Source organism: Podarcis filfolensis, assembly GCF_964270895.1.
Source record: "Podarcis filfolensis genome assembly, chromosome: 12".
Classification (NCBI taxonomy): Eukaryota; Metazoa; Chordata; class Lepidosauria; order Squamata; family Lacertidae; genus Podarcis; species Podarcis filfolensis.
The window spans coordinates 15,959,061-15,972,325 of NC_139614.1; the positions used below are offsets into that span (position 1 = coordinate 15,959,061).

The following is a 13,265-nucleotide window of genomic DNA, read 5'->3' on the forward strand; positions in this document are numbered from 1 at the left end:
CCTGTAGAATATTTATAAGCAGTTTTTGTTTCTGGGAAAGAGATTAGCTGGGACTGGATAGCTTTCCTTTGTTTGCAGATGTAGCAACACAGGCATTCAACTTCATGATATTGCTCTAAGTCACAGCACTATCTTCCAAGTGCCTTACAGGGAGGCTACAGACCCCATCTAGTTCAGATTACACTCCCGCTTTCTGATTTTCCTGTCGTTAAATTAAGAAATATCAAGCATAATCATATACAGGAGCTTGGACAGAATGACATTTATTCTTATTAGTGTTGAAATTGAACTGCTATCTAATTATCCCTGATTATTTTACTGTCATTTTGCTAAATAAAATAAACGGTGTTTTCAAGCAAAGCCACACAATCTGATAAAGCTCTCTCCTCCTCCTCTGTATTCTATAGTCACAAGATCTCAGAGCAAAGACAGCACTTGCAAAAAGTCCAGAGCACATAATAAGAAGAGAAAGAACTCCTGCACACAAGTCAGGAAGAACAAGGTTTTCACCTGGCGAAGCCGACTCCTCTACTGACGCCATTAGCATCTCTTAATATTCTGGTGGAAATGACATGTCCAAAGGGTTTCAGCATATTCTCCAGCTCCTGTTCGTCCATGGAAATGGGCAAGTTTGAGATGTAAAGATTTGTGGGGTCTTGCTCTTGTTGCTAAAGAAAGAAAAGAAACCCAAACACAAATAAAACAGCGTTATTAGATTCAGCACTATCAGAAGAACAGTCTTTAGCTATAGCTACGCTGCAAAAGTCACAAAAGCAATAAGGACAACTGTTTTTTGAGGGGTGGGGGGCAGCGCAAAGCAGTCAAGACACATCAACATTATTTGCTGGTGGATTCTAGCTCTCCCAATGAGAAAGAAACATGGCCACCACTGAACACAAGAGCTCCAAGCACTGCAAAATCAAAGGGTTGTAAGGGTGAACTTTGGGCTGGGCTGTGAACCATGAGCTACAACACTGTGGTGCTTTCAGCAGCTCCTTCTGTCCTGTTTCACAAGTGGTGCTTTTGGTACTTGGCACAAAGTATGGATAAGAGGGGAAACTAAACTACTATAAGAAGATAGATACATGGGCGTAGCCAGGGTTTTGTTGAAGGGGGGGAGGCTTGGATAGATAGATAGATAGATAGATAGACAGATAGATAGATAGACAGACAGACAGATAGATAGATAGATGATAGATAGAGATCAGGGGTAGGCAACCTAAGGCCCACAGGTCAGATGCAGCCCAATTGCCTTTTCAATCCGGCCCACAGACAGTCCGGGAATCAGCATGTTTTTACATGAGTAGAATGTGTGCTTTTATTTAAAATGCATCTCTGGGTTATTTGTGGGGTCTGCCTGGTGTTTTTACATGAGTAGAATGTATGCTTTTATTTAAAATGCATCTCTGGGTTATTTGTGGGGCATAGGAATTTGTTCATTGTTTTTTTCCCAAAAATATAGTCCGGCCCACCACATGGTCTGAGGGACAGTGGACCAGCCCACGGCTGAAAAAGTTTGCTGACCCCTGACATAGATAAATAGAAGATGATAAATAAATAGAGAGAGAGAGAGAGAGAGATGATAGATAGATATAGATAGATATAGATAGATAGATGATAGATGATAGATAGATAGATAGATGATAGATAGATAGATAGATAGATAGATGATAGATTAGATAGGTAGATAGATAGATAGATAGATAGATAGATAGATAGATAGATAGATAGAAGATAGATAATAAGACTGTATATGTACCAGAGGGTACCTCCTGAAACTGCTTTTAAAGACTTTCCAGAAAGGCAACATAAAAGCATGTGGCAGTTCAGCAGAGGACCTGATAAACAAGATAAACTTGGGGGGGGGGGGATAACTCCAGCGCATAAATGAGGATGATTCTCACATGTATACATACACCAGGTATATATTCCACAAGAACAACTCCACAATAACTCTATACAGTGTACGTGTTCACAAATATTCCTGCAAACATTATTTATCAGTTGTCACAACTAAAAAAACAAACCCTCCAATGCAAAGGAGACAGAGGAGCAGACAAAAGCAATTATAAAGTCACACAAAGCCTCCTTGTTTAGATCAAATAGGAAACAGTCCTCAGGAAACATGCATTTTCTGATGTACCGAAACCTCTCGATGGTGCTGCAAAAAGCGAAGGCTTGCCTTCTTTTCGATAGCAGGATGTTGAATTATGGTGCCATTGTCGTAAGAACACTGCAAGCTTGTGATCAGTATTTGGGCCGTAGGCTATAAACTGCCCACCTTTGAACTAAGATGATATGTTTTATGGACTGGCCTTTGGGCCCACAAAAAAATAAGAAGGGCACCATGGACAAAAAATGTTGCTTGACTCAACCGGAGGCGAACAGCATAAGCGACTGGCTTTAATAGTTATCTTCTATAACAGATGTGACACATCTCTGTGAGTCTGCCTGCCTGCCTTCTCCTCTGGAACTGTTCTGCTGGTATGGGAAGGAAAAGTACCATCAGAAATATGGGTTGGACAGGAAAGTAACAGACTCTGTCTAAGGAACTGTGGCCTTTCATGTGGGAGAATCCCTCAATTGCTCTTGTTCCCTAGGTCAGCAGAGGGCAATAGTATTGTATTCCACTCTTTCAGTGGAGGAATTATGACCCAAACAGGAATTACTCCAATCTCCATCATTTCAGAACTATTGGTGTGCATAATAACAGACGGCTGGATCAAGCCATTGGCCCATTTAATCTAGCATCTTGTTCTCTTTGCCATTTATTTAGACCATTTATTTATCACTGATCCTTCATAAGAACCTCAAAGTGTTTCAAGGCAGAAATATTTGAACATATTATCAAGAAACTTGCAACCTTCATGTCTTAAACACCCACCAACATTTCCAGCAACGTTTGAAGTACGGCTGTAGTTTTCTCCTCATACATTTTGGGTTTATAAACATAATCCATCTGTTACATTTGGCACATTTGAAGGAGAAAAACAAAGTATAGGTGGCCATCTGATGACTAGATTACTACAGTGTCTAAGTCAAATACAAAATCTTCTTAACTCCTTATAACACTTTATGGATGAACCAGGCAAATGTAGTAATTCAGTGCTAGTAGGAAGATTTCTTCTGGCATTACACGCTGCTCCGAGACATCTGGTGGTTGCAGTGGAATTGCAACTTCGGTGCCAATATGGCCGCCAAGCAGTAAGCCAAATGTACCCAGAAAATGTACCCGGCCTTCTGGCGGTTTCTTCCCTGCAAGAAGTGAGGTTACAGGGAACCGGGCAGAGGGCCTTCTCGGTAGTGGTGCCCACCCTGTGGAACACCCTCCCACCAGATGTCAAGGAAATAAACAACTATCTGACTTTTAGAAGACAACTGAAGGCAGGAAGTTTTTAATGTTTGATGTTTTATCGTGTTTTTAATATTCTGTTGGGAGCCGCCCTGAGTGGCTAGGGAAACCCAGCCAGATGGGCAGGGTATAAAAAAAATTGTTATTATTATTAGTTTGTGAAAGGTTGCCGGGCATTGTAACTCTATGAGGGGCAAACTACGGCACCCATAATTCTCTGAGGAAAAGAACTGTGAGGGGTACACTTTGGCGCCTGTAATTCTTTGAGGAAAAGAACGTGCTTTGAATGTGCTATAACAGAACAGTGTGTACGCAGCCCTAGTGCGTGCGTGCAAAAGAGGGAGAGAGAGAATGAATGAGAATGTGTATATGTGAAGACAGGTGTGCACAAATCTCATGCCAGATTACGGCTGGCTGGCTGGCTGGCTGGAAACGCAGTCCAGCAAATTAATGGTATGTTAAAAACAATATTTACACTAACTGCAGCGTGAGAGCATTTTAAGCACTTGGCACCAAGCACCTTGCTGTGAGAGCCGAGCTTGAGAAACAGTTAGGAACATTTGTGTAGGGGATGTGGCCAGAAATTCTGTCACTGCTGCCAGTGAGGAAGATCTGAGTCAAGCCTCCAGAGTTGTGCCAAGGAACTCTTCTGGGAGCAATCAAAACTGATTCGAGCTGAAATTCTCCACATGGCTGAAGCCGAGACACTTTGAAATAAAAGAGGAGGGGGCGCAGAGACGCGAACATCCAGCTATATTGTGTGTTGGAGGATAATGTGAAATGTTGAACAAAGTGTTACCCACTTCATTTGAGATAGTCCTTGGAAACGTCCATTTCCAGCATATTAGCAACACGTTCAGAATCAAAACAGACCAGTCACCCCTTAAAAATACATTAAGAAGATCATTGCTCTCTTAAGGTCTCGTCATATGACATGCTTCTGCTAATGGGAGATTATCACAGAAACCACCCCTATAGTGGGAAAGAAGAATTCATAGGAAGAGATCCTAAGAACAGCTTTAGAATATACAGCAGACCCTCCAAAGATCCCTGCTATTTTCCGGGGACGTCCCTGATTTAGAGAAGCCGTCCCGGTTTCTGATTTGATCCCAGAATGTCCCAACTTTCCCTTAAGATGTCCCTATTTTCATTGGAGAAATGTTGGAGGGTATGGAGTTATCCGAGCCCCAAAGTGTCTGAAGGCAATCCTGTATAGAGAAGGTGGTTGGCTTTTTTTAATAGTTAATGTTTTATTATGTTTTTATATACGTTGGAAGCTGCCCAGAGTGGCTGGGGCAATCCAGTAAGATGTGCGGGGTATAAATAGTAAAATTATCATTATGGAATGGGATGTCCCTATTTTCACTGGAGAAATGTTGGAGGGTACAATAAGGCTGCACGAAATAGGACCTTGGGTTGGCTATCTTGGCTTTAAAATCTGGTAAACAGGCCATTCTGGTAGGCGAACCAGCTGGGGAAATTTCCCCTTTTGTGGATACTGCTGCAAAGGAAAGAGACTCAGTGCTCTAAATTCTTTTTTCACATACACAGGCTACAGAATATGGAACAGCTGTCACATACCACCTCTCGGCTGTTGTTAAGAATTGGAGGCAAAGGCAAGAAGGAGCGGCCACGGCTGTAGTGCTGGCTTCAGTGAGTAAGCGCATGGCAAGGAAAAAGAGGTCAAAGGAGGACCAGAAAGGTACAAGGTAGTGACAGGTAGCCACAGCATTTCAAGTAATTGGGGATATGCTTCAGAACACCCTGTGTTTCATATTTTCTTATTGTGGTAGAGTTTCCATCTGGATTATGTTGTGCTCTGTGGGCGTTCCCTAGCACATGCCTTAGCTATTGTTTGCTGGCACACTACTACTGATAAGCTTCTGCAACAGTTGCATGCCTTGGATGAATGGGCAACCTCTGTCCCTGCAGGTGCTGCTGGACTACAACTCCCATCATCCCTGACCATTTGGCCAAGACTGATGGGAGTTGGAGTCCAAGACATCTGGAGTACCACAAGTTCCCCAACCCTGCCTTGGATAAATGGAGTGTTTTCTATAGTCTGCAAGGCTTCACCCAGCAGACTCTGACCCATGCCTTACCAGAACATCAGAAATTTTATGTCAAGGGGTCGCAACTCTAGAACTCTTTAGTTGCATTGTCTGTGTGAAACCCAACATGCAGAACCTTTCTCACATGACATTTGTTGTTTAGTCGTTTAGTCATGTCCGACTCTTTGTGACCCAATGGACCAGAGCACACCAGGCACTCCTGTCTTCCACTGCCTCCTGCAGTTTGGTCAAGCTCATGTTGGTAGCTTCTAGAACACTGTCCAACCATCTCGTCCTCTGTCGTCCCCTTCTCCTTGTGCCCTCCATCTTTCCCAACATCAGGGTCTTTTCCAGGGAGTCTTCTCTTCTCATGAGGTGGCCAAAGTATTGGAGCCTCAGCTTCACGATCTGTCCTTCCAGTGAGCACTCAGGGCTGATTTCCTTCAGAATGGATAGGTTTGATCTTCTTGCAGTCCATGGGACTCTCAAGAGTCTCCTCCAGCACCATAATTCACATGACATTACATTTTGCTAAACGCACATCAGAGTATATTTAGGCTAAATGTAACCACCCAATGAATCTCCCGATAACTCCATACAGAAAACACTCTTCTAACTCTTGCACTTGCATATTACAAAGTATAGTTTAGATTTGTTGTTATTTGACATGTACTGATATTGATACAAAAAAGTATTTCCCTCCGCCCAACAACAAAAAGAAGCCACCTGCTGCTGACAGGAAACAAATAATTGATTTAACAGTTATTTTAAAGGAAAATACCACTTGTTTAAATAAGTGGTTAATGTATGTCCATGAACCAGCAATTTCAAGGATACCAACTATAAACAGAAAATAAAATAAAACAAACTTTTTTGCAACAAAGAGTGCCACGGTTCCTATAGTATAATATTTAATATATTGGAACTAATGTTCAGCTTGCATAGTTTACACACACAGGCAAATTCTCCTAAATGAACTAACGGAGACTGATGCTTAGTAAATGTGTTTACGAATGGTGCCCCCAATTCCAAAAGCAGATATTGCTGAAAGCTGTGCACCGGCTGGTTTGTTTACTGTATTTGTCGCAGAACCCTCCATCACACATATTATCTGCCAATAATGATTGGATTTTCTTCTCATTTTTGGTTGCAAGGGAGCCAGCAGTGGACTGTGTCTTTCGAACCTAATATCAGATCTGCGGTTTGTTAGTTTGTTTTTTTATTGAGCACAAAATATTGACCTAATTCAACCAGAACTATCATAAGCCAGTGCAGAGTCTGGTTGTCTCGTTTTTTATGCTCTTTTAATTCTAAGCCAGTCTGTTAACCCCTATTTTGACAGCTGCTACTGATGTAAAGAGAAATGGCTCCTAGCTTATTCACACACTGGCTCCCACACAAAGCTGCATGTTCATGCCAAGGCGCATGGCTTGTGTAGGGAGGCCCACACATACCCTTCCCTTCACACATAGAGGAATTCATATATGAAGCTGCACATTTACAACTGAAATAAGCAAGGAATATTGAGCAGATATGACTCTACACACCCCAATATCCTCAGAGGTGTGCAAGGATGTCCTGAATCAAAGAGACAGACAGACTCCAAGCCTCTATTCGGAGTAGATTCTATTCAGTTACTGTCAGGGCTGGTAGCCAGGAGGGCAACCTGGGAGGCAGGTTGGCAGCTCAATAGCCCAGAAGGAGATTCCAGAAAGCGTGCAACAGCTCAACTGGCACTCAATGACATGTTCAGGCAGAGGAGCCAGGCCAGAGGCAGCAGTAATATAAGCTGCTGGAACGCCAGCTGCACCCTTTTCTGCAGTACGCTAACCTGGTCACAGCCATTCATGCTTTAATAACCTCCAGACTAGACTATCATGACATGATCTACATCAGGCTGTCCTTGAACAGCATCCAAAAAACTTCAATTAGTCCACAATACCACCACCAAACTTTTGAATCCACAATTACCTTTTGCTCGCTCTTTCCAGGCACAAGTTAATGCTTAAAAGCTCTGAGTCTGATTGTTTGCTTTCTTTTTTTTACCTGGAGTTTTCCCACAAAAACCTGCACTTTAGTGCTCAATCGGAACAAGCATGCAGTTGGATTTGCTGCAGATTGCTGTTTGTTCCGAGTGAGCTTTAAAGAGTGGGTTTTCATGACTCTGCCTGAAAAGAGCAGAGAAAAGGGAAGTGAGGACAAACCTTGAGTGTGTTGACTCTGATCCTTTACAAGCTGATGGGGTTGCTTCTTCATTTTATTTTTTTCTCAATCTGAGGCACTGGTCCTTATTTATAAAGTCATTTAGACATTTGTGCAAACTTACAGAGGCCTCCCTTTTAGCAGCCGAATCGTTGATTATAGTTCTTTAGTTGTAAAAAAGGTTTTTTTCAGCAAACCGCAGCTATTCTGTGCATTGGTCACAAAACAACGTAAGTCATGCATCTGACTATCCTTAGTCATGTTTAGAAGATACTTAAGTGAAATCAGAGCTGCAACTACAGAGGTCCTGGAATGGCCAGCCTGCCACTTCAGGATTCTTCCATCCCTGCTTCCTAGTACTGTTATCAGAAAGCTCATAGATTGCAGAGGAGAATTTCACACACCGCTATGTAGCTCCTGTGTAAAGCCAGAAAGAGTCTATCTGCATTTGAAAGCACACAAGTTCTGTTCGCACAATGAAGAAGGCAGAAGTCACTGACTACGCAGATTGAGCCTATGCACTTCTAACAGAAGTGGGGAATCTGTGGCCCCACCAGATACTGTTGGACTCTAATTCCTAACAGCCCCAGTCAGCAAGGCTGGGATGGTGGGAGTTGTAGTCCAGCAGCATCTGGATGGCTGCAGGTTCCCCCATCACAGGCATATAGTTTATTGGGTTTAAATATTATACCAAAAGCTTGGGGTTTGGCTAGCAGAAACACAATAACCCCTCACCCCAATACAAAGTCAGACTTACGAAATGTGCTTTATTCTTCTTTCCAAATTGAGCCTTGAGCTATTCTAGTTCTGGAGACAAAAACCATGCAAGCAGCAATCTAACTGTTCACAAAGTAAAACAATTAAATAACTTTAAACTTGTTAGGCCCTTTGCATTTATGTTCTGGCTGCTCCAGTTTCATTCTCCACCTCTCTAGTTCCCCTCACCAAGAAATTTCTGGCCATGGAGCCGAGGTGAATGGAAGGACACTAAATGTGCAGTGTTGGGAAAGTGTCAGAAGTTTTGAGAGACTTTATAGGGCTATATTATTGCTTGACCTTTTGACCAGAAGCAAACACAAACCACAGTTACATCCCCAGTGATTACTTGTAAAGACAGATGAATGCTTCCTTTTGTCATGTTTTACTCCAGCTCTTATAAGCCATAAATGACTCTGAGATCTTCATGTCTGGGAATTCCTGTTGGGATAGAGGCTTGCATGAATTTAGCCAGAGTTCATTTCATATTGCTTGCCTGCGGATGCAGTTAGTCATTTTTATGCAGAAATGGGAAAGTCCTAGCATTTAAATATGTGTCCAGTAAATCTCGCTTGTTTTTAAAGAATAAACCTTTGGGGAAACAATCTATATAAACATTCCCTTGGCAAAATGAAATATGATAGCCACAGGTTTGTTTTGGAAAATGCAGTAGAGGGCCATTGCTTTAGGTTATGACCTAATCACAACATTGTCACAAACATACATACAAATTAAAGATAATTGAAGAACCAGATTATGTGAGATTGCAACAGCATTTTTTTAAAAACTACCAATACAGCTGAACAGTGGTTCATCTAAGGCCTCGGGGAGCCGGGGGAGGCCTTTCGGGACAAGAAGATTGTCTCAAGTAGGTGGACTTTTTATTTATTTATAATTGCGGGGATATAGAAGCTACTTTTCTGCCACCTGTGCACACAAGATGGCTCACAAATAAGGCTAAAACAGTGAACATCCAGTGAAACAGTACAATAGTAAACAGAAGGAGTTTAAAACATTCCTATGAAACGTGGCATTCATTAAATGGGTACTGGAATAAGGCTGCCCTCACTGTCCATTGGAAAGTGGGCAGTGAGGGCACCAAGCATACTTCTGTAGGCAAGCTGTTCCATCGTCAGAGAATCACCTCCTGTGTGTCATGCTCAGCAAAGGAACACGGAGGAGAGCCACCATGAGTCCCAAGACAAGGAAGTAAGCTCACAGGCAGGTGAAAACAACGTCTAGGAGGAGTTGCTGTTTCCGTTGTTATTTATTAATTACATTTATTAGTCACGTGATACAAAAAGTCTTAAGGCAACTTAATAAGGTAAAATTCAAACAGGTAAAATCAATTAACAGCCAATTTTGTTTAAAAAAGTGCAACACAAAATTCCTAAAATGTCCATCCAATAAGAAGGACAAGTCAAGGAGAAGAAGAAGAAGAAGTGTTCTACCTCATGGGTAGGCAAACTAAGGCCCGGGGGCTGGATCCGGCTCAATCGCCTTCTAAATCTGGCCTGCGGACGGTCTGGGAATCAGCGTGTTTTTACATGAGTAGAATGTGTCCTTTTATTTAAAATGCATCCCTGGGTTATTTGTGGAGCATAGGAATTCATTCATATATATTTTTTTTTAAATATAGTCCGGCCCCCCACAAGGTCTGAGAGACAGTGGACCGGGCCCCTGCTGAAAAAGTTTGCTGGCCCCAACCCACAAAAAAATGAGCACTGCAGTAGAGGCTAGTTTAAATATCAAAGTCATTGATAGAATAGAAATGTCATGGTCTGGCATCAAGAAGTAACAGTGATGGTGCCAGGCATGTTTCTGCAGGGAAAGCATTCCACATGCAGGGGGCCACCACTGAAAAAGCCTTTTCTCACAAGGCCACCCTCTGTATCTCCTTTCAATGACGCACATAGAGAAGGGAGTCTGATGACAACAGGGACCAGGCTGGTTCATGTGAGGAGAGGCAGACCTTGAGCTGCATAAGGCTTTACAGTTCAAAACCAGTACTTTGAATTAAGCCTGGTAGCCGAATTGGTGTGATATGGTCAGATCTTCTGGTCCCAGTCAATAATCTGGTTGCTAAAATCTGCACTAGCTGCAGTTTCTGAACTGTTTTCAAAGGCAGCCTCACATATAATCAGCGTTTTTTCCCCGGGGGGGGGGGGGCACAGGGTTATGCATACCCCTAAACATTTTGCAAATCAAAGTTTGGCCTCATTGAGGGGCACTATTTCAATATGAGTAGGAAAATGAGAGTACCCCTTAACATTTTTTTTTAAAGAAAAAAAGCACTGCATGTAATGAATCTAACCTAGAAATTACAGAGTGATGTCTCAAAATCAATAGATGCAATATACTCTGTGGTGCACATGTTTAAGTTGATTTTGACTGTTTACTTTTTTGTGCTTCAAGGAATAGCAGAAGCAGGTTTGTGCCTGGAACAACTGGAGGAGAAAATTTCACAGAAACATTCAGGAATGTTCAAAACAGCAAAGGATTCCGGAATATGACATTGGCCCCTTTCCCCTCCATCTCCATCCCAGTTCCAATATAATAAAACTATTTAATGAGAGGTGTGGCTGGGTGTCAGGGGAGAGATTATTGAAGTACTCCTTTGTAACAAGCACCACCGCCCCCCCCAAAAACCCCAACAACCCCAGAACATTGCTTTCTAATTTCCTATAACAGTTTGCAGCTTTTCAGTGGTGAACACCTTTCCTTGCCTTTTGTACTATACAACTTGTCATTTAGCACCAAGAAAAGTGATGAAATTTAAGTGATTGGCAAATGACCTTCAGTCCTTCAGAGATTCTGTTAAGGCACTTCAAAATGAAGGACACTTGTTGCTTTGATATGGTAAAAATGACTACTCAAAGAGAGAGAGAACAATTTCTTCCTTGGCCGTATTCTCCAGATGTTTTATAAAATTAAAGCAGGTCATTTCCAATGAATTCAAGATTCCACATTTTGAAACAAAACCATTACGAGCTCAGAAAGCCTGCAATCCGTGAGAATTTTGCCATTGTCTAGTGCCCAAATTCCACCCCATGCCTGCAAGGCAATCTCACAGGGGCGGGGGGGACACAGCAAACCTTCCCACCCCCAAAACACTATTCATATAATTTATGAGGCAAAAAGATTAATGATTTATTACCAGGCTCATTAATCAAAAGAGACGGAGGGAACGAGAATGAGTGTGTGTTTTAAAGGACCAATTCCACTGTTCAAGTCAATTAGGCCCTGTAAAGCTATTACACTGCAAAGAAGTTGCAATATTATCAAGGCTTCCCCGAGTGTATTCAGAGTATAAAATAAATGCTATTATTCAGGAGATACTGAATTGCTAAGCTTCTTAAATTTGTACAATTGGGAACCTGCAGTACATTAAAATGCTGAAGCTCATTAAGGCCCCTTTCCGCAGCCTTCGAATCATTGGCATTCACAGCAGTATTTAGAACAATAAAGCACCCTCCCCCTCCCCACCCCACCCCACAGAAAAGCACCGACTTCCGTTCCTTCAGCTCTGTTTTAATGAATCACTGAGGCAGAACTTGTACCCAACCTCTCAGGCAACTTCTTGTCTTTGGAAACAAGGGAAGAATGTAAAAAGAAAATGCTAATAGCCCAAGCAGAATGAGCAAAATTTGCCAACACCGCCATACGCAAAGAGAGCCTCGACAATTTAGTTAACATTGATCTCTTGGTTAGAGTGTGTAATTTAATTTTCTGCCTTTGCCAGTAATAAGTAAATCACCTTCAAAGTTACAAAACAACCTGTTCTGCTCCATGAGCATTTGAAACTCGGCACCCCAAGAGAGAGGCTGCTTCCTTAGCTGTCATCCTCCATTGTGAAGGGCAAGGAATCAGTTGCCTCAGCGCTTGTTATCAATAATATGAAGAGCACTTCATCTTTCTGTGAGCCCCAAGTGAGGTGGTGGGGAGTGGGGTGGGGGAGAGAAATCTCTCTGTTATTCTCCTGGCTGCGGTGATTATCCCACCTTCCCCACACGCGGCCATAATAAAAACTGAAAATCCTATTCATCGTTAGTTAAATCAAGGCATTACCCCTATCATTATGAAATTCTGTGTGGGAAATCTACTTTGTGAAGGGTGCAAGCTGGCCAGATTTCAGAGAGAGGAAAATCAAGAGTTAGCGTAGTTTCAGAAGAATGCTTTGATCAGTGAGAAAGCTGTTCGTGGCATCTCCTCGCAAACCACCGACGTCTTTCAAGCTTCCCCTTTGGGTGGGTTTAGAAAAGGTAGAAAACTCCCTGGATGCTGCAGAGGCCTCCCATCCTCTGTTCTGGGGAATATCTGATGTGCCTTTCTCAAGTTACGAGGTTTCAATGTTCCGGTTTTAATTAATGTGGGTTGAAGTAAGGACCAGTTGTGCAGGTACTGTGTCTATTCTGCAGAAGGAAGTTCTGGAGCTAGATTAAAATGTGAAGTACTGGATGGAAGAAAAATTAGCAAGGAAAGATAATAAGAATATACAGTGGTACCTCAGGTTAAGTTTCAGGTTAAGTAACCTGAAGCGTATGTAACCCGAGGTACCACTGTAAATTGTATAATGGGGAGGAAATCCGAGTGGGGGCAGAGGGAAGTGGGAGGAGGGAGAAAAGAATAATATGATGGATTGAGGAAATACAAATGTAAATGTATGGGGGGATGGGGAGGAAATGGTGTTGGCTTTGGTACATTTGTATTGTAATGTAATATGTGAAAACCAAGGAAGGAAGGAAGGAAGGAAGGAAGGAAGGAAGGAAGGAAGGAAAGAAAGAAAGAAAGAAAGTAAGTAAGTAAGTAAGTAAGTAAGTTCTGGAATTTCCCAAAAGTAAAAATGGCTGTTACCAAAATCATCAGGTGAGGGGCAGCTGAATTGGGGAGGTGGGGACCATGAT

At 42.3% G+C, this 13,265-nt stretch overlaps 1 protein-coding gene across 4 annotated transcripts in view; it reads right to left on the reverse strand.

The window, feature by feature from the left end:
- The window catches only part of RBMS3 (RNA binding motif single stranded interacting protein 3), a gene marked incomplete at its 3' end in the record, with an annotated part of 470,025 nt that overhangs the window by 149,378 nt on the left and 307,382 nt on the right, over positions 1-13,265 (reverse strand). For all 4 annotated transcript variants that reach the window (XM_083578126.1, XM_083578127.1, XM_083578125.1 and 1 more), the window contains exon 5: positions 511-668. In XM_083578126.1, coding sequence (XP_083434252.1) covers positions 511-668 — 158 coding nt within the window. The remainder of the gene's footprint in view (positions 1-510; positions 669-13,265) is intronic.